Source organism: Coregonus lavaretus, assembly GCF_964263955.1.
Source record: "Coregonus lavaretus genome assembly, contig: HAP1_SCAFFOLD_3434, whole genome shotgun sequence".
NCBI classification, from domain to species: Eukaryota; Metazoa; Chordata; class Actinopteri; order Salmoniformes; family Salmonidae; genus Coregonus; species Coregonus lavaretus.
In genome coordinates this window covers 15940-38750 of record NW_028159203.1, presented here as the reverse complement: position 1 = coordinate 38750, position 22811 = coordinate 15940, and the positions used below count along the sequence as shown (strand labels likewise).

The window sequence follows — 22811 nt, the reverse complement described above, 5'->3', positions numbered from 1 at the left end:
CCCGATCGAACATCTCTGGAGAGACCTGAAAATAGCTGTGCAGCGACGCTCCCCATCCATCTTGAGAGGATCTGCAGAGAAGAATGGGAGAAACTCCCCAAATACAGGTGTGCCAAGCTTGTAGCGTCATACCCAAGGAGACTCGAGGCTGTAATCGCTGCCAAAGGTGCTTCAACAAAGTACTGAGTAAAGGGTCTGAATACTTATGTAAATGTGATATTTCAGTTTGTTGTTTATATTTTATTTGCAAAAAGTTATAAAAACCTGTTTTTGCTTTGTCATTATGGGGTATTAGTTGTAGATTGATGAGGGAAAAAACTATTTAATCAATTTTAGATTTCCACAAAATGTGGATGTATGTCAGCTATCATATAACATATCTCTTCAATATGAGGCCCCAAATCCTGAACTACAAATGTACATTACATATGACAATATGTATAAATTACATATTACAATATGTACCATGTATTAAACTACTTGTTTAATCGTGTGTGTTGGAGTCTCTTGTGATTACAGTAGTTACTAGTTAATGCCATGAGGGTCCCCAAGCCCCTTGGTGAACTGACCAGTTACTAGTTAATGCCATGAGGGTCCCCAAGCCCCTTGGTGAACTGACCAGTTACTAGTTAATGCCATGAGGGTCCCCAAGCCCCTTGGTGAACTGACCAGTTACTAGTTAATGCCATGAGGGTCCCCAAGCCCCCTGGTGAACTGACCAGTTACTAGTTAATGCCATGAGGGTCCCCAAGCCCCTGGTGAACTGACCTGATGAGAACACACTGGCTGTCGTGCCTCTTCCAGAGGCAGCGGTAACACTCGTTGGCCACAGCGAAGATGTGAGGGGGCAGCTCTCCCAGGTGGTGTCTACTATACAGGCCTACTGCTTCTGGGTCATACAGACCTGGGATCTGCTTATAGGGGTTCACTGCTGCCAGGATAGACCCTATGTTGGTCTGAGAGAGGACAGGAGGAGGGGAGAGAGGAGAGGAGGAGGGGAGAGAGGAGAGGAGGAGGGGAGAGAGGAGAGGAGGAGGGGAGAGAGGAGAGGAGGAGGGGAGAGAGGAGAGGAGGAGGGGAGAGAGGAGAGGAGGAGGGGAGAGAGGAGAGGAGGAGGGGAGAGAGAGAGACAGGGGAGAGAGGAGAGGAGGAGGGGAGAGAGGAGAGGAGGAGGGGAGAGAGGAGAGGAGGAGGGGAGAGAGAGAGACAGGGGAGAGAGGAGAGGAGGAGGGGAGAGAGGAGAGGAGGAGGGGAGAGAGGAGAGGAGGAGGGGAGAGAGGAGAGGAGGAGGGGCGAGAGAGACAGGGGAGAGAGGAGAGGAGGAGGGGAGAGAGGAGAGGAGGAGGGGAGAGAGAGAGACAGGGGAGAGAGGCATGGAGACATGGAGACCATCTGATCAGCTTAGCAAGAAAACAATCCATCTTGATAGGAAATAACCCTGTTTGCATATATCCTATTCTAAGAACAATTCCATTGAACTGTCAATGTGTCCTGTCTAGAACTGTGTACTAACTATGTTGACACCACATGTCAATGTGTCCTGTCTAGATCCTTGTACTAACTATGTTGACACCACATGTCAATGTGTCCTGTCTAGATCCTTGTACTAACTATGTTGACACCACATTTCATGCATTTACACCAAACATAATTTGTTCTGTGGCGCATTTAGATATTGTACTAAATATAGTTCAAGGACGTGAATGGGTTAAGTAACACTGCAAGACTGTCATTTCTTTGAAAGAATACACAGTGTCTTACATCACTGGTACCTGGCCTATCCAAAAGACTTACATCACTGGTACCTGGCCTATCCAAAAGACTTACATCACTGGTACCTGGCCTATCCAAAAGACTTACATCACTGGTACCTGGCCTATCCAAAAGACTTACATCACTGGTACCTGGCCTATCCAAAAGACTTACATCACTGGTACCTGGCCTATCCAAAAGACTTACATCACTGGTACCTGGCCTATCCAAAAGACTTACATCACTGGTACCTGGCCTATCCAAAAGACTTACATCACTGGTACCTGGCCTATCCAAAAGACTTACATCACTGGTACCTGGCCTATCCAAAAGACTTACATCACTGGTACCTGGCCTATCCAAAAGACTTACATCACTGGTACCTGGCCTATCCAAAAGACTTACATCACTGGTACCTGGCCTATCCAAAAGACTTACATCACTGGTACCTGGCCTATCCAAAAGACTTACATCACTGGTACCTGGCCTATCCAAAAGGCGTACTTCGGGGAGAGCAAAATGTGACAAAGAAGGTTGAGAATCACGGGTTAGTCTATAACAGTGTCTTATATAGATGATATCTGTCTGGTAGGGTTAGTCTATAACAGTGTCTTATATAGATGATATCTGTCTGGTAGGGTTAGTCTATAACAGTGTCTTATATAGATGATATCTGTCTGGTAGGGCTAGTCTATAACAGTGTCTTATATAGATGATATCTGTCTGGTAGGGTTAGTCTATAACAGTGTCTTATATAGATGATATCTGTCTGGTAGGGTTAGTCTATAACAGAGTCTTATATAGATGATATCTGTCTGGTAGGGTTAGTCTATAACAGTGTCTTATATAGATGATATCTGTCTGGTAGGGTTAGTCTATAACAGTGTCTTATATAGATGATATCTGTCTGGTAGGGTTAGTCTAGTCTATTACAGAGTCTTATATAGATGATATCTGTCTGGTAGGGTTAGTCTATAACAGAGTCTTATATAGATGATATCTGTCTGGTAGGGTTAGTCTAGTCTATTACAGAGTCTTATATAGATGATATCTGTCTGGTAGGGTTAGTCTATAACAGAGTCTTATATAGATGATATCTGTCTGGTAGGGTTAGTCTATAACAGAGTCTTATATAGATGATATCTGTCTGGTAGGGTTAGTCTAGTCTATAACAGTGTCTTACATAGATGATATCTGTCTGGTAGGGTTAGTCTATAACAGTGTCTTATATAGATGATATCTGTCTGGTAGGGTTAGTCTATAACAGAGTCTTATATAGATGATATCTGTCTGGTAGGGTTAGTCTATAACAGAGTCTTATATAGATGATATCTGTCTGGTAGGGTTAGTCTATAACAGAGTCTTATATAGATGATATCTGTCTGGTAGGGTTAGTCTATAACAGTGTCTTATATAGATGATATCTGTCTGGTAGGGTTAGTCTATAACAGTGTCTTATATAGATGATATCTGTCTGGTAGGGTTAGTCTATAACAGTGTCTTATATAGATGATATCTGTCTGGTAGGGTTAGTCTATAACAGTGTCTTATATAGATGATATCTGTCTGGTAGGGTTAGTCTAGTCTATAACAGAGTCTTATATAGATGATATCTGTCTGGTAGGGTTAGTCTATAACAGTGTCTTATATAGATGATATCTGTCTGGTAGGGTTAGTCTAGTCTATAACAGAGTCTTATATAGATGATATCTGTCTGGTAGGGTTAGTCTATAACAGTGTCTTATATAGATGATATCTGTCTGGTAGGGTTAGTCTATAACAGTGTCTTATATAGATGATATCTGTCTGGTAGGGTTAGTCTAGTCTATTACAGAGTCTTATATAGATGATATCTGTCTGGTAGGGTTAGTCTATAACAGTGTCTTATATAGATGATATCTGTCTGGTAGGGTTAGTCTATAACAGAGTCTTATATAGATGATATCTGTCTGGTAGGGTTAGTCTATAACAGAGTCTTATATAGATGATATCTGTCTGGTAGGGTTAGTCTATAACAGAGTCTTATATAGATGATATCTGTCTGGTAGGGTTAGTCTATAACAGTGTCTTATATAGATGATATCTGTCTGGTAGGGTTAGTCTAGTCTATAACAGAGTCTTATATAGATGATATCTGTCTGGTAGGGTTAGTCTATAACAGTGTCTTATATAGATGATATCTGTCTGGTAGGGTTAGTCTATAACAGTGTCTTATATAGATGATATCTGTCTGGTAGGGTTAGTCTAGTCTATAACAGAGTCTTATATAGATGATATCTGTCTGGTAGGGTTAGTCTATAACAGTGTCTTATATAGATGATATCTGTCTGGTAGGGTTAGTCTATAACAGTGTCTTATATAGATGATATCTGTCTGGTAGGGTTAGTCTATAACAGAGTCTTATATAGATGATATCTGTCTGGTAGGGTTAGTCTATAACAGAGTCTTATATAGATGATATCTGTCTGGTAGGGTTAGTCTATAACAGAGTCTTATATAGATGATATCTGTCTGGTAGGGTTAGTCTAGTCTATAACAGAGTCTTATATAGATGATATCTGTCTGGTAGGGTTAGTCTATAACAGTGTCTTATATAGATGATATCTGTCTGGTAGGGTTAGTCTATAACAGTGTCTTATATAGATGATATCTGTCTGGTAGGGTTAGTCTAGTCTATAACAGTGTCTTATATAGATGATATCTGTCTGGTAGGGTTAGTCTAGTCTATAACAGAGTCTTATATACAGTGAGGAAAAAAAGTATTTAGTCAGCCACCAATTGTGCAAGTTCTCCCACTTAAAAAGATGAGAGAGGCCTGTAATTTTCATCATAGGTACACGTCAACTATGACAGACAAAATGAGAAAAACAATTCCAGAAAATCACATTGTAGGATTTTTCATGAATTTATTTCCAAATTATGGTGGAAAATAAGTATTTGGTCAATAACAAAAGTTTCTCAATACTTTGTTATATACCCTTTGTTGGCAATGACACAGGTCAAACGTTTTCTGTAAGTCTTCACAAGGTTTTCACACACTGTTGCTGGTATTTTGGCCCATTCCTCCATGCAGATCTCCTCTAGAGCAGTGATGTTTTGGGGCTGTCGCTGGGCAACACGGACTTTCAACTCCCTCCAAAGATTTTCTATGGGGTTGAGATCTGGAGACTGGCTAGGCCACTCCAGGACCTTGAAATGCTTCTTACGAATCCACTCCTTCGTTGCCCGGGCGGTGTGTTTGGGATCATTGTCATGCTGAAAGACCCAGTCACGTTTCATCTTCAATGCCCTTGCTGATGGAAGGAGGTTTTCACTCAAAATCTCACGATACATGGCCCCATTCATTCTTTCCTTTACATGGATCAGTCGTCCTGGTCCCTTTGCAGAAAACAGCCCCAAAGCATGATGTTTCCACCCCCATGCTTCACAGTAGGTATGGTGTTCTTTGGATGCAACTCAGCATTCTTTGTCCTCCAAACACGACAAGTTGAGTTTTTACCAAAAAGTTCAATTTTGGTTTCATCTGACCATATGACATTCTCCCAATCCTCTTCTGGATCATCCAAATGCACTCTAGCAAACTTCAGACGGGCCTGGACATGTACTGGCTTAAGCAGGGGGACACGTCTGCCACTGCAGGATTTGAGTCCCTGGCGGCGTAGTGTGTTACTGATGGTAGGCTTTGTTACTTTGGTCCCAGCTCTCTGCAGGTCATTCACTAGGTCCCACCGTGTGGTTCTGGGATTTTTGCTCACCGTTCTTGTGATCATTTTGACCCCACGGGGTGAGATCTTGCGTGGAGCCCCAGATCGAGGGAGATTATCAGTGGTCTTGTATGTCTTCCATTTCCTAATAATTGCTCCCACAGTTGATTTCTTCAAACCAAGCTGCTTACCTATTGCAGATTCAGTCTTCCCAGCCTGGTGCAGGTCTATAATTTTGTTTCTGGTGTCCTTTGACAGCTCTTTGGTCTTGGCCATAGTGGAGTTTGGAGTGTGACTGTTTGAGGTTGTGGACAGGTGTCTTTTATACTGATAACAAGTTCAAACAGGTGCCATTAATACAGGTAACGAGTGGAGGACAGAGGAGCCTCTTAAAGAAGAAGTTACAGGTCTGTGAGAGCCAGAAATCTTGCTTGTTTGTAGGTGACCAAATACTTATTTTCCACCATAATTTGCAAATAAATTCATAAAAAATCCTACAATGTGATTTTCTGGAATTTCTTTTCTCAATTTGTCTGTCATAGTTGACGTGTACCTATGATGAAAATTACAGGCCTCTCTCATCTTTTTAAGTGGGAGAACTTGCACAATTGGTGGCGGACTAAATACTTTTTTTCCCCACTGTAGATGATATCTGTCTGATAGGGTTAGTCTATAACAGAGTCTTATATAGATGATATCTGTCTGGTAGGGTTAGTCTATAACAGAGTCTTATATAGATGATATCTGTCTGGTAGGGTTAGTCTATAACAGTGTCTTACATAGATGATATCTGTCTGGTAGGGTTAGTCTATAACAGTGTTTTATATAGATGATATCTGTCTGGTAGGGTTAGTCTAGTCTATAACAGTGTCTTATATAGATGATATCTGTCTGGTAGGGTTAGTCTAGTCTATAACAGTGTCTTATATAGATGATATCTGTCTGGTAGGGTTAGTCTATAACAGAGTCGTATATAGATGATATCTGTCTGGTAGGGTTAGTCTATAACAGAGTCTTATATAGATGATATCTGTCTGGTAGGGTTAGTCTATAACAGAGTCTTATATAGATGATATCTGTCTGGTAGGGTTAGTCTATAACAGTGTCTTACATAGATGATATCTGTCTGGTAGGGTTAGTCTATAACAGAGTCTTATATAGATGATATCTGTCTGGTAGGGTTAGTCTATAACAGTGTCTTATATAGATGATATCTGTCTGGTAGGGTTAGTCTATAACAGTGTCTTATATAGATGATATCTGTCTGGTAGGGTTAGTCTATAACAGTGTCTTACATAGATGATATCTGTCTGGTAGGGTTAGTCTATAACAGAGTCTTATATAGATGATATCTGTCTGGTAGGGTTAGTCTAGTCTATAACAGTGTCTTATATAGATGATATCTGTCTGGTAGGGTTAGTCTATAACAGTGTCTTATATAGATGATATCTGTCTGGTAGGGTTAGTCTATAACAGTGTCTTATATAGATGATATCTGTCTGGTAGGGTTAGTCTATAACAGAGTCTTATATAGATGATATCTGTCTGGTAGGGTTAGTCTATAACAGTGTCTTATATAGATGATATCTGTCTGGTAGGGTTAGTCTAGTCTATAACAGTGTCTTATATAGATGATATCTGTCTGGTAGGGTTAGTCTAGTCTATAACAGAGTCTTATATAGATGATATCTGTCTGGTAGGGTTAGTCTATAACAGAGTCTTATATAGATGATATCTGTCTGGTAGGGTTAGTCTATAACAGAGTCTTATATAGATGATATCTGTCTGGTAGGGTTAGTCTATAACAGTGTCTTATATAGATGATATCTGTCTGGTAGGGTTAGTCTAGTCTATAACAGTGTCTTATATAGATGATATCTGTCTGGTAGGGTTAGTCTAGTCTATAACAGAGTCTTATATAGATGATATCTGTCTGGTAGGGTTAGTCTATAACAGAGTCTTATATAGATGATATCTGTCTGGTAGGGTTAGTCTATAACAGTGTCTTATATAGATGATATCTGTCTGGTAGGGTTAGTCTATAACAGAGTCTTATATAGATGATATCTGTCTGGTAGGGTTAGTCTATAACAGTGTCTTATATAGATGATATCTGTCTGGTAGGGTTAGTCTAGTCTATAACAGTGTCTTATATAGATGATATCTGTCTGGTAGGGTTAGTCTAGTCTATAACAGAGTCTTATATAGATGATATCTGTCTGGTAGGGTTAGTCTATAACAGAGTCTTATATAGATGATATCTGTCTGGTAGGGTTAGTCTATAACAGAGTCTTATATAGATGATATCTGTCTGGTAGGGTTAGTCTATAACAGAGTCTTATATAGATGATATCTGTCTGGTAGGGTTAGTCTATAACAGAGTCTTATATAGATGATATCTGTCTGGTAGGGTTAGTCTATAACAGTGTCTTACATAGATGATATCTGTCTGGTAGGGTTAGTCTATAACAGAGTCTTATATAGATGATATCTGTCTGGTAGGGTTAGTCTATAACAGAGTCTTATATAGATGATATCTGTCTGGTAGGGTTAGTCTAGTCTATAACAGAGTCTTATATAGATGATATCTGTCTGGTAGGGTTAGTCTATAACATAGTCTTATATAGATGATATCTGTCTGGTAGGGTTAGTCTATAACAGAGTCTTATATAGATGATATCTGTCTGGTAGGGTTAGTCTATAACAGAGTCTTATATAGATGATATCTGTCTGGTAGGGTTAGTCTAGTCTATAACAGAGTCTTATATAGATGATATCTGTCTGGTAGGGTTAGTCTATAACAGAGTCTTATATAGATGATATCTGTCTGGTAGGGTTAGTCTATAACAGAGTCTTATATAGATGATATCTGCCTGGTAGGGTTAGTCTAGTCTATAACAGAGTCTTATATAGATGATATCTGTCTGGTAGGGTTAGTCTATAACAGAGTCTTATATAGATGATATCTGTCTGGTAGGGTTAGTCTATAACAGTGTCTTATATAGATGATATCTGTCTGGTAGGGTTAGTCTATAACAGTCTTATATAGATGATATCTGTCTGGTAGGGTTAGTCTATAACAGAGTCTTATATAGATGATATCTGTCTGGTAGGGTTAGTCTAGTCTATAACAGAGTCTTATATAGATGATATCTGTCTGGTAGGGTTAGTCTATAACAGAGTCTTATATAGATGATATCTGTCTGGTAGGGTTAGTCTATAACAGAGTCTTATATAGATGATATCTGTCTGGTAGGGTTAGTCTATAACAGTGTCTTATATAGATGATATCTGTCTGGTAGGGTTAGTCTATAACAGAGTCTTATATAGATGATATCTGTCTGGTAGGGTTAGTCTATAACAGAGTCTTATATAGATGATATCTGTCTGGTAGGGTTAGTCTATAACAGTGTCTTATATAGATTATATCTGTCTGGTAGGGTTAGTCTATAACAGTGTCTTATATAGATGATATCTGTCTGGTAGGGTTAGTCTATAACAGAGTCTTATATAGATGATATCTGTCTGGTAGGGTTAGTCTATAACAGAGTCTTATATAGATGATATCTGTCTGGTAGGGTTAGTCTAGTCTATAACAGAGTCTTATATAGATGATATCTGTCTGGTAGGGTTAGTCTATAACAGAGTCTTATATAGATGATATCTGTCTGGTAGGGTTAGTCTATAACAGAGTCTTATATAGATGATATCTGTCTGGTAGGGTTAGTCTATAACAGTGTCTTATATAGATGATATCTGTCTGGTAGGGTTAGTCTATAACAGTGTCTTATATAGATGATATCTGTCTGGTAGGGTTAGTCTAGTCTATAACAGAGTCTTATATAGATGATATCTGTCTGGTAGGGTTAGTCTATAACAGAGTCTTATATAGATGATATCTGTCTGGTAGGGTTAGTCTATAACAGTGTCTTATATAGATGATATCTGTCTGGTAGGGTTAGTCTATAACAGAGTCTTATATAGATGATATCTGTCTGGTAGGGTTAGTCTATAACAGTGTCTTATATAGATGATATCTGTCTGGTAGGGTTAGTCTATAACAGAGTCTTATATAGATGATATCTGTCTGGTAGGGTTAGTCTATAACAGTGTCTTATATAGATGATATCTGTCTGGTAGGGTTAGTCTATAACAGTGTCTTATATAGATGATATCTGTCTGGTAGGGTTAGTCTAGTCTATAACAGAGTCTTATATAGATGATATCTGTCTGGTAGGGTTAGTCTATAACAGTGTCTTATATAGATGATATCTGTCTGGTAGGGTTAGTCTATAACAGAGTCTTATATAGATGATATCTGTCTGGTAGGGTTAGTCTATAACAGAGTCTTATATAGATGATATCTGTCTGGTAGGGTTAGTCTATAACAGTGTCTTATATAGATGATATCTGTCTGGTAGGGTTAGTCTAGTCTATAACAGAGTCTTATATAGATGATATCTGTCTGGTAGTGTTAGTCTATAACAGTGTCTTATATAGATGATATCTGTCTGGTAGGGTTAGTCTATAACAGTGTCTTATATAGATGATATCTGTCTGGTAGGGTTAGTCTATAACAGAGTCTTATATAGATGATATCTGTCTGGTAGGGTTAGTCTATAACAGAGTCTTATATAGATGATATCTGTCTGGTAGGGTTAGTCTATAACAGAGTCTTATATAGATGATATCTGTCTGGTAGGGTTAGTCTATAACAGAGTCTTATATAGATGATATCTGTCTGGTAGGGTTAGTCTAGTCTATAACAGAGTCTTATATAGATGATATCTGTCTGGTAGGGTTAGTCTAGTCTATAACAGAGTCTTATATAGATGATATCTGTCTGGTAGGGTTAGTCTATAACAGTGTCTTATATAGATGATATCTGTCTGGTAGGGTTAGTCTATAACAGAGTCTTATATAGATGATATCTGTCTGGTAGGGTTAGTCTAGTCTATAACAGTGTCTTATATAGATGATATCTGTCTGGTAGGGTTAGTCTATAACAGAGTCTTATATAGATGATATCTGTCTGGTAGGGTTAGTCTATAACAGAGTCTTATATAGATGATATCTGTCTGGTAGGGTTAGTCTATAACAGTGTATTATATAGATGATATCTGTCTGGTAGGGTTAGTCTAGTCTATAACAGAGTCTTATATAGATGATATCTGTCTGGTAGGGTTAGTCTATAACAGTGTCTTATATAGATGATATCTGTCTGGTAGGGTTAGTCTATAACAGAGTCTTATATAGATGATATCTGTCTGGTAGGGTTAGTCTATAACAGAGTCTTATATAGATGATATCTGTCTGGTAGGGTTAGTCTATAACAGAGTCTTATATAGATGATATCTGTCTGGTAGGGTTAGTCTATAACAGTGTCTTATATAGATGATATCTGTCCGGTAGGGTTAGTCTATAACAGAGTCTTATATAGATGATATCTGTCTGGTAGGGTTAGTCTATAACAGAGTCTTATATAGATGATATCTGTCTGGTAGGGTTAGTCTAGTCTATAACAGAGTCTTATATAGATGATATCTGTCTGGTAGGGTTAGTCTATAACAGAGTCTTATATAGATGATATCTGTCTGGTAGGGTTAGTCTATAACAGTGTCTTACATAGATGATATCTGTCTGGTAGGGTTAGTCTATAACAGAGTATTATATAGATGATATCTGTCTGGTAGGGTTAGTCTATAACAGAGTCTTATATAGATGATATCTGTCTGGTAGGGTTAGTCTATAACAGTGTCTTATATAGATGATATCTGTCTGGTAGGGTTAGTCTATAACAGAGTCTTATATAGATGATATCTGTCTGGTAGGGTTAGTCTATAACAGAGTCTTATATAGATGATATCTGTCTGGTAGGGTTAGTCTATAACAGTGTCTTATATAGATGATATCTGTCTGGTAGGGTTAGTCTATAACAGAGTCTTACATAGATGATATCTGTCTGGTAGGGTTAGTCTATAACAGAGTCTTATATAGATGATATCTGTCTGGTAGGGTTAGTCTAGTCTATAACAGAGTCTTATATAGATGATATCTGTCTGGTAGGGTTAGTCTATAACAGTGTCTTATATAGATGATATCTGTCTGGTAGGGTTAGTCTATAACAGTGTCTTATATAGATGATATCTGTCTGGTAGGGTTAGTCTATAACAGTGTCTTACATAGATGATATCTGTCTGGTAGGGTTAGTCTATAACAGAGTCTTATATAGATGATATCTGTCTGGTAGGGTTAGTCTATAACAGTGTCTTATATAGATGATATCTGTCTGGTAGGGTTAGTCTATAACAGTGTCTTATATAGATGATATCTGTCTGGTAGGGTTAGTCTAGTCTATAACAGAGTCTTATATAGATGATATCTGTCTGGTAGGGTTAGTCTATAACAGAGTCTTATATAGATGATATCTGTCTGGTAGGGTTAGTCTATAACAGAGTCTTATATAGATGATATCTGTCTGGTAGGGTTAGTCTAGTCTATAACAGAGTCTTATATAGATGATATCTGTCTGGTAGGGTTAGTCTATAACAGTGTCTTATATAGATGATATCTGTCTGGTAGGGTTAGTCTATAACAGTGTCTTATATAGATGATATCTGTCTGGTAGGGTTAGTCTAGTCTATAACAGAGTCTTATATAGATGATATCTGTCTGGTAGGGTTAGTCTAGTCTATAACAGTGTCTTATATAGATGATATCTGTCTGGTAGGGTTAGTCTATAACAGAGTCTTATATAGATGATATCTGTCTGGTAGGGTTAGTCTATAACAGTCTTATATAGATGATATCTGTCTGGTAGGGTTAGTCTATAACAGAGTCTTATATAGATGATATCTGTCTGGTAGGGTTAGTCTATAACAGAGTATTATATAGATGATATCTGTCTGGTAGGGTTAGTCTATAACAGTGTCTTATATAGATGATATCTGTCTGGTAGGGTTAGTCTATAACAGAGTCTTATATAGATGATATATGTCTGGTAGGGTTAGTCTATAACAGTGTCTTATATAGATGATATCTGTCTGGTAGGGTTAGTCTATAACAGTCTTATATAGATGATATCTGTCTGGTAGGGTTAGTCTATAACAGAGTCTTATATAGATGATATCTGTCTGGTAGGGTTAGTCTAGTCTATAACAGAGTCTTATATAGATGATATCTGTCTGGTAGGGTTAGTCTATAACAGAGTCTTATATAGATGATATCTGTCTGGTAGGGTTAGTCTATAACAGAGTCTTATATAGATGATATCTGTCTGGTAGGGTTAGTCTATAACAGTGTCTTATATAGATGATATCTGTCTGGTAGGGTTAGTCTATAACAGTGTCTTATATAGATGATATCTGTCTGGTAGGGTTAGTCTAGTCTATAACAGAGTCTTATATAGATGATATCTGTCTGGTAGGGTTAGTCTATAACAGAGTCTTATATAGATGATATCTGTCTGGTAGGGTTAGTCTATAACAGTGTCTTATATAGATTATATCTGTCTGGTAGGGTTAGTCTATAACAGAGTCTTATATAGATGATATCTGTCTGGTAGGGTTAGTCTATAACAGTGTCTTATATAGATGATATCTGTCTGGTAGGGTTAGTCTATAACAGTGTCTTATATAGATGATATCTGTCTGGTAGGGTTAGTCTAGTCTATAACAGAGTCTTATATAGATGATATCTGTCTGGTAGGGTTAGTCTATAACAGTGTCTTATATAGATGATATCTGTCTGGTAGGGTTAGTCTATAACAGAGTCTTATATAGATGATATCTGTCTGGTAGGGTTAGTCTATAACAGAGTCTTATATAGATGATATCTGTCTGGTAGGGTTAGTCTATAACAGAGTCTTATATAGATGATATCTGTCTGGTAGGGTTAGTCTAGTCTATAACAGTGTCTTATATAGATGATATCTGTCTGGTAGGGTTAGTCTAGTCTATAACAGAGTCTTATATAGATGATATCTGTCTGGTAGTGTTAGTCTATAACAGTGTCTTATATAGATGATATCTGTCTGGTAGGGTTAGTCTATAACAGTGTCTTATATAGATGATATCTGTCTGGTAGGGTTAGTCTATAACAGAGTCTTATATAGATGATATCTGTCTGGTAGGGTTAGTCTATAACAGAGTCTTATATAGATGATATCTGTCTGGTAGGGTTAGTCTATAACAGAGTCTTATATAGATGATATCTGTCTGGTAGGGTTAGTCTAGTCTATAACAGAGTCTTATATAGATGATATCTGTCTGGTAGGGTTAGTCTAGTCTATAACAGAGTCTTATATAGATGATATCTGTCTGGTAGGGTTAGTCTATAACAGTGTCTTATATAGATGATATCTGTCTGGTAGGGTTAGTCTATAACAGAGTCTTATATAGATGATATCTGTCTGGTAGGTTAGTCTAGTCTATAACAGTGTCTTATATAGATGATATCTGTCTGGTAGGGTTAGTCTATAACAGAGTCTTATATAGATGATATCTGTCTGGTAGGGTTAGTCTATAACAGAGTCTTATATAGATGATATCTGTCAGGGTTAGTCTATAACAGTGTATTATATAGATGATATCTGTCTGGTAGGGTTAGTCTAGTCTATAACAGAGTCTTATATAGATGATATCTGTCTGGTAGGGTTAGTCTATAACAGTGTCTTATATAGATGATATCTGTCTGGTAGGGTTAGTCTATAACAGAGTCTTATATAGATGATATCTGTCTGGTAGGGTTAGTCTATAACAGAGTCTTATATAGATGATATCTGTCTGGTAGGGTTAGTCTATAACAGAGTCTTATATAGATGATATCTGTCTGGTAGGGTTAGTCTATAACAGTGTCTTATATAGATGATATCTGTCCGGTAGGGTTAGTCTATAACAGAGTCTTATATAGATGATATCTGTCTGGTAGGGTTAGTCTATAACAGAGTCTTATATAGATGATATCTGTCTGGTAGGGTTAGTCTAGTCTATAACAGAGTCTTATATAGATGATATCTGTCTGGTAGGGTTAGTCTATAACAGAGTCTTATATAGATGATATCTGTCTGGTAGGGTTAGTCTATAACAGTGTCTTACATAGATGATATCTGTCTGGTAGGGTTAGTCTATAACAGAGTATTATATAGATGATATCTGTCTGGTAGGGTTAGTCTATAACAGAGTCTTATATAGATGATATCTGTCTGGTAGGGTTAGTCTATAACAGTGTCTTATATAGATGATATCTGTCTGGTAGGGTTAGTCTATAACAGAGTCTTATATAGATGATATCTGTCTGGTAGGGTTAGTCTATAACAGAGTCTTATATAGATGATATCTGTCTGGTAGGGTTAGTCTATAACAGTGTCTTATATAGATGATATCTGTCTGGTAGGGTTAGTCTATAACAGAGTCTTACATAGATGATATCTGTCTGGTAGGGTTAGTCTATAACAGAGTCTTATATAGATGATATCTGTCTGGTAGGGTTAGTCTAGTCTATAACAGAGTCTTATATAGATGATATCTGTCTGGTAGGGTTAGTCTATAACAGTGTCTTATATAGATGATATCTGTCTGGTAGGGTTAGTCTATAACAGTGTCTTATATAGATGATATCTGTCTGGTAGGGTTAGTCTATAACAGTGTCTTACATAGATGATATCTGTCTGGTAGGGTTAGTCTATAACAGAGTCTTATATAGATGATATCTGTCTGGTAGGGTTAGTCTATAACAGTGTCTTATATAGATGATATCTGTCTGGTAGGGTTAGTCTATAACAGTGTCTTATATAGATGATATCTGTCTGGTAGGGTTAGTCTAGTCTATAACAGAGTCTTATATAGATGATATCTGTCTGGTAGGGTTAGTCTATAACAGAGTCTTATATAGATGATATCTGTCTGGTAGGGTTAGTCTATAACAGAGTCTTATATAGATGATATCTGTCTGGTAGGGTTAGTCTAGTCTATAACAGAGTCTTATATAGATGATATCTGTCTGGTAGGGTTAGTCTATAACAGTGTCTTATATAGATGATATCTGTCTGGTAGGGTTAGTCTATAACAGTGTCTTATATAGATGATATCTGTCTGGTAGGGTTAGTCTAGTCTATAACAGAGTCTTATATAGATGATATCTGTCTGGTAGGGTTAGTCTAGTCTATAACAGTGTCTTATATAGATGATATCTGTCTGGTAGGGTTAGTCTATAACAGAGTCTTATATAGATGATATCTGTCTGGTAGGGTTAGTCTATAACAGTCTTATATAGATGATATCTGTCTGGTAGGGTTAGTCTATAACAGAGTCTTATATAGATGATATCTGTCTGGTAGGGTTAGTCTATAACAGAGTATTATATAGATGATATCTGTCTGGTAGGGTTAGTCTATAACAGTGTCTTATATAGATGATATCTGTCTGGTAGGGTTAGTCTATAACAGAGTCTTATATAGATGATATATGTCTGGTAGGGTTAGTCTATAACAGTGTCTTATATAGATGATATCTGTCTGGTAGGGTTAGTCTATAACAGTCTTATATAGATGATATCTGTCTGGTAGGGTTAGTCTATAACAGAGTCTTATATAGATGATATCTGTCTGGTAGGGTTAGTCTATAACAGAGTCTTATATAGATGATATCTGTCTGGTAGGGTTAGTCTATAACAGTCTTATATAGATGATATCTGTCTGGTAGGGTTAGTCTATAACAGTCTTATATAGATGATATCTGTCTGGTAGGGTTAGTCTATAACAGTCTTATATAGATTATATCTGCCTGGTAGGGTTAGTCTATAACATAGTCTTACATAGATGATATCTGTCTGGTAGGGTTAGTCTATAACATAGTCTTATATAGATGATATCTGTCTGGTAGGGTTAGTCTATAACAGTCTTATATAGATGATATCTGTCTGGTAGGGTTAGTCTATAACAGAGTCTTATATAGATGATATCTGTCTGGTAGGGTTAGTCTATAACAGTGTCTTACATAGATGATATCTGTCTGGTAGGGTTAGTCTATAACAGAGTCTTATATAGATGATATCTGTCTGGTAGGGTTAGTCTATAACAGAGTCTTATATAGATGATATCTGTCTGGTAGGGTTAGTCTATAACAGTGTCTTATATAGATGATATCTGTCTGGTAGGGTTAGTCTATAACAGAGTCTTATATAGATGATATCTGTCTGGTAGGGTTAGTCTATAACAGTGTCTTATATAGATGATATCTGTCTGGTAGGGTTAGTCTATAACAGTGTCTTATATAGATGATATATGTCTGGTAGGGTTAGTCTATAACAGAGTCTTATATAGATGATATCTGTCTGGTAGGGTTAGTCTATAACAGTGTCTTATATAGATGATATCTGTCTGGTAGGGTTAGTCTATAACAGTGTCTTATATAGATGATATCTGTCTGGTAGGGTTAGTCTATAACAGAGTCTTATATAGATGATATCTGTCTGGTAGGGTTAGTCTATAACAGTGTCTTATATAGATGATATCTCTCTGGTAGGGTTAGTCTATAACAGTGTCTTATATAGATGATATCTGTCTGGTAGGGTTAGTCTATAACAGTGTCTTATATAGATGATATCTGTCTGGTAGGGTTAGTCTATAACAGTGTCTTACATAGATGCAGTCCTTCTGGTAGCGGAGGTAGAGGTTGTGCATGATGGCAGCTTCGTGTAGCTCTGCCAGAGTAGACATGTCCTCTACTCCATTAATACTGGTGGGGTGCATCGGAAACACCTTGTCTCTGCTGAGCTCCACGTGCTGCAGGAACATCACCTGAGACACAGAAAACACAGTGGTTAGTTAGCTTTACAGTGGTCAGTTAGCTTTACAGTGGTTAGTTAGCTTTACAGTGGTTAGTTAGCTTTACAGTGGTTAGTTAGCTTTACAGTGGTTAGTTAGCTTTACAGTGGTTAATTAGCTTTACAGTGGTTAGTTAGCTTTACAGTGGTTATTTAGCTTTACAGTGGTTAGTTAGCTTTACAGTGGATAGTTAGCTTTACAGTGGTTAGTTAGCTTTACAGTGGTTAGTTAGTTTTACAGTGGTTAGTTAGCTTTACAATGGATAGTTAGCTTTACAGTGGTCAGTTAGCTTTACAGTGGTTAGTTAGCTTTACAGTGGATAGTTAGCTTTACAGTGCTTAGTTAGCTTTACAGTAGATAGTTGGCTTTAGAGTGGTTAGTTAGCTTTACAGTGGTTAGTTAGCTTTACAGTGGTTAGTTAGTTTTACAGTGGTTAGTTAGCTTTACAATGGATAGTTAGCTTTACAGTGGTCAGTTAGCTTTACAGTGGTTAGTTAGCTTTACAGTGGATAGTTAGCTTTACAGTGCTTAGTTAGCTTTACAGTAGATAGTTGGCTTTACAGTGGTTAGTTAGCTTTACAGTGGTTAGTTAGCTTTACAGTGGTTAGTTAGCTTTACTGTGGCTTTACAGTGGTTAGTTAGCTTTACAGTGGTTAGTTAGCTTTACAGTGTTTAGTTATCTTTACAGTGGATAGTTAGCTTTACAGTGGATAGTTAGCTTTACAGTGGTTAGTTAGCTTTACAGTGGTTAGTTAGCTTTACATTGGTTAGTTAGCTTTACAGTGGTTAGTTATCTTTACAGTGGTTAGTTATCTTTACAGTGGATAGTTAGCTTTACATTGGTTAGTTATCTTTACAGTGGTTAGTTATCTTTACAGTGGATAGTTAGCTTTACAGTGGTTAGTTAGCTTTACAGTGGTTAGTTAGCTTTACAGTGGATATTTAGCTTTACAGTGGTTAGTTAGCTTTACAGTGGTTAGTTAGCTTTACAGTGGTTAGTTAGCTTTACAGTGGTTAGTTAGCTTTACAGTGGTTAGTTATCTTTACAGTGGATAGTTAGCTTTACAGTGGATAGTTATCTTTACAGTGGTTAGTTATCTTTACAGTGGTTAGTTAGCTTTACATTGGTTAGTTAGCTTTACAGTGGTTAGTTATCTTTACAGTGGTTAGTTATCTTTACAGTGGATAGTTAGCTTTACATTGGTTAGTTATCTTTACAGTGGTTAGTTATCTTTACAGTGGATAGTTAGCTTTACAGTGGTTAGTTAGCTTTACAGTGGATAGTTAGCTTTACAGTGGTTAGTTAGCTTAATTTAGAGCTGAAACACACAGAAAAACAGACAGTTAGGTTTACTGCTGCAGGTAGATCACCTGAAAAACAGAGACCTGATACTACACCTCTACACTGTCACAGTGATACTACACCTCTACGGACAGAGCTAGGCTGCTGGGTTGGTTCAGGTTACAGTGGAGTGTCTCTCTCTCTCTCTCTCTCTCTCTCTCTCTCTCTCTCTCTCTCTCTCTCTCTCTCTCTCTCTCTCTCTCTCTCTCTCTCTCTCTCTCTCTCTCTCTCTCTCTCTCTCTCTCTCTCTCTCTCTCTCTCCTCTTTCATTTTGGAATAAATTAATTTGTTCAAAACTGTTCCACTATTATCTTTCTCTCTCTTTGAGTCAACTACTCACTACATTTTATGCCCTGCAGTGCTAGCTAGCTGTACCCTACAGAGTGCTGCTGAGGCTACTGTAGACCTTCATTGCAAAACAGTGTGTTTTAATCAATTATTTTGGTGACATGTGAATATATTTAGTAAAGTTTTATCTAAAATGGATAACCTCCACTGTTGAATTCTGATGGAAACAGAGGGTGGATCATTCAACAGACTATGTCATCATTACATAGACAATATTACGAGGGTGATTTCTGTACTGGACATTGTGATAAGTACTATGATGTCATGTCACTCTGGATAAGAGTGCCTGCTAAAAAATCACTCAAATGTCAATGAAATTCGGACAATGACACCAAGTCAAAAAATGAGTGGATGGGAGTACATGACAGTAACCAATCATATCATTGTTGCTCTTCAGTCACCTCTATTTCCCATGATTCTAGAGCTTAGACTGAGACAGGATGTCTCCACCCAGCAACAGGTCAGAGGTCACATCCAGTCGGACATGGATCTCTAGACAGAGAGGTTCTGGGTCGTTCTGTAGAATCATTCTATACACTCCAAACTGTTCTAAAGTCAGTCAGAAGACAGTTAATATGAGATAACAAACAGCTGGACTGTGCCATACTGGCCAAATGGCACCATATTCCCTATATAGCTCACTACTTCAGACCAGAGCCCTATCAACAGTAGTGCACTATGTAGAGAATAGGGTGGTATTTGGGACACAGAGCATGGTCCATTCCACGTTAAGAGAGACCTCCAGTTTCAATGGTGAGAAAACAAATTGCCGCCCTGTCCAAACACAGCAGAAAGTGAACAGCATGCTGGGAAGGCTCCCATCCAGAGCATAAAAAAACCAGACAAGTCCTCTTCAGCCTCCCTACCCTCCCTGTCCAACTCTCTCCTCAGCCTCCCTACCCTCCCTGTCCAACTCTCTCCTCAGCCTCCCTACCCTCCCTGTCCAACTCTCTCCTCAGCCTCCCTACCCTCCCTGTCCAACTCTCTCCTCAGCCTCCCTACCCTCCCTGTCCAACTCTCTCCTCAGCCTCCCTACCCTCCCTGTCCAACTCTCTCCTCAGCCTCCAGAGGTTACCACAACATTCCTATTGAATGGGCTCCAGAGTGTACGCGCAGCACATGTAGTCTTGTACTTTGGCCTTTGGAATATTCCCTGTGCAAACTTCACAGTACCAGGTCAGCCAGTGGAACTGGTAAAGGACTAGAGGACTGGATTCAAGATGGACAGAGAGAGAGAATAAAGGAGAGAGCTGGTGTTTCAGCATCAGAGGACGTCTCACATTTCAATGTTTAGAACAACTGTGATCTTTATTGGTCCGTTCAAGTCCGGTGTCTCTTTATGCATCCCAAATGGCATAGTTTTCCCTATACAGTGCACTTCTTTGACCAGGGAATGGGATGCCAGTCTCTGTGTTAATGGCCAGTCAGCCCTGTTCCCACTGCCTCTAATGGTAGTTCAGATCTATACATGTGTTTGTTTATGAGTTGGTGTCCATCATAATGCTACACAGTTAAAAGGAACTGGACAATATCCTGAACTTAGAGTTGAGGAGTAGAAAGGTTTGACAAATAGGAAAGAAAGCGAAAACTATCAGTAGTCAATAGTTAGTAACATCAGTTACAGTAACACATCAGTTACAGCAACACATCAGTTACAGTAACACAACAGTTACAGCAACACATCAGTTACAGTAACACATCAGTTACAGTAACACAACAGTTACAGTAACACATCAGTTACAGTAACACAACAGTTACAGTATCACATCAGTTACAGTAACACAACAGTTACAGTAACACATCAGTTACAGTAACACATCAGTTACAGTAACACAACAGTAACACATCAGTTACAGTAACACATCAGTTACAGTAACACATCAGTTACAGTAACACATCAGTAACACATCAGTAACACATCAGTTACAGTAACACATCAGTTACAGTAACACATCAGTTACAGTAACACAACTGTTACAGTAACACATCAGTTACAGTAACACATCAGTTACAGTAACACAACAGTAACACATCAGTTACAGTAACACATCAGTTACAGTAACACATCAGTTACAGTAACACATCAGTAACACAACAGTAACACATCAGTTACAGTAACATATCAGTTACAGTAACACAACAGTAACACATCAGTTACAATAACACATCAGTTACAGTAACACATCAGTTACAGTAACACATCAGTTACAGTAACACAACAGTTACAGTAACACATCAGTTACAACACATCAGTAACACATCAGTTACAGTAACACATCAGTTACAGTAACACAACAGTTACAGTAACACATCAGTTACAGTAACACAACAGTTACAGTAACACATCAGTTACAACACATCAGTTACAGTAACACAACAGTTACAGTAACACATCAGTTACAGTAACACATCAGTTACAGTAACACAACAGTTACAGTAACACATCAGTTACAACACATCAGTTACAGTAACACATCAGTTACAGTAACACAACAGTTACAGTAACACATCAGTTACAACACATCAGTTACAGTAACACATCAGTTACAGTAACACATCAGTTACAACACATCAGTTACAGTTACACATCAGTTACAACACATCAGTTACAGTAACACATCAAAAACAGTAACACATCAGTAACACATCAGTTACAGTAACACATCAGTAACACATCAGTTACAGTAACACAACAGTTACAGTAACACATCAGTTACAGTAACACATCAGTTACAGTAACACATCAGTAACACAACAGTTACAGTAACACATCAGTTACAGTAACACAACAGTTACAGTAACACATCAGTTACAGTAACACATCAGTTACAGTAACACAACAGTTACAGTAACACATCAGTTACAGTAACACATCAGTTACAGTAACACATCAGTTACAGTAACACAACAGTAACACATCAGTTACAGTAACACATCAGTTACAGTAACACATCAGTTACAGTAACACAACAGTTACAGTAACACATCAGTTACAACACATCAGTTACAGTAACACATCAGTTACAGTAACACAACAGTTACAGTAACACATCAGTTACAACACATCAGTTACAGTAACACATCAGTTACAGTAACACATCAGTTACAGTAACACATCAGTTACAGTAACACATCAGTTACAGTAACACAACAGTTACAGTAACACATCAGTTACAGTAACACATCAGTTACAGTAACACATCAGTTACAGTAACACAACAGTAACACATCAGTTACAGTAACACATCAGTTACAGTAACACATCAGTTACAGTAACACATCAGTTACAGTAACACAACAGTTACAGTAACACATCAGTTACAACACATCAGTTACAGTAACACATCAGTTACAGTAACACAACAGTAACACATCAGTTACAACACATCAGTTACAGTAACACATCAGTTACAGTAACACATCAGTTACAACACATCAGTTACAGTAACACATCAGTTACAGTAACACATCAGTTACAGTAACACATCAGTTACAGTAACACATCAGTTACAACACATCAGTTACAGTAACACATCAGTTACAACACATCAGTTACAGTAACACATCAGTTACAGTAACACATCAGTTACAGTAACACATCAGTTACAACACATCAGTTACAGTAACACATCAGTTACAGTAACACATCAGTTACAGTAACACATCAGTTACAACACATCAGTTACAGTAACACAACAGTTACAGTAACACATCAGTTACAGTAACACATCAGTTACAACACATCAGTTACAGTAACACATCAGTTACAGTAACACATCAGTTACAGTAACACATCAGTTACAGTAACACATCAGTTACAGTAACACAACAGTTACAGTAA

The 22811-nt window shown here is 37.7% G+C and overlaps 1 protein-coding gene across 1 annotated transcript in view; it reads right to left on the bottom strand.

Annotated features, from left to right (window-relative positions):
• LOC311123186 (unconventional myosin-X-like) overlaps positions 1–19499 on the bottom strand; it is a gene marked incomplete at both ends in the record, with an annotated part of 43897 nt that extends 24398 nt beyond the window's left edge. Inside the window, 3 exons of the mRNA XM_084197448.1 lie at positions 769–956; positions 17095–17253; positions 19443–19499. Of these exons, the coding sequence (XP_084053574.1) occupies positions 769–956; positions 17095–17253; positions 19443–19499 (404 nt within the window). The remainder of the gene's footprint in view (positions 1–768; positions 957–17094; positions 17254–19442) is intronic.
• Between the last annotated feature and the right edge of the window lie 3312 nt (positions 19500–22811).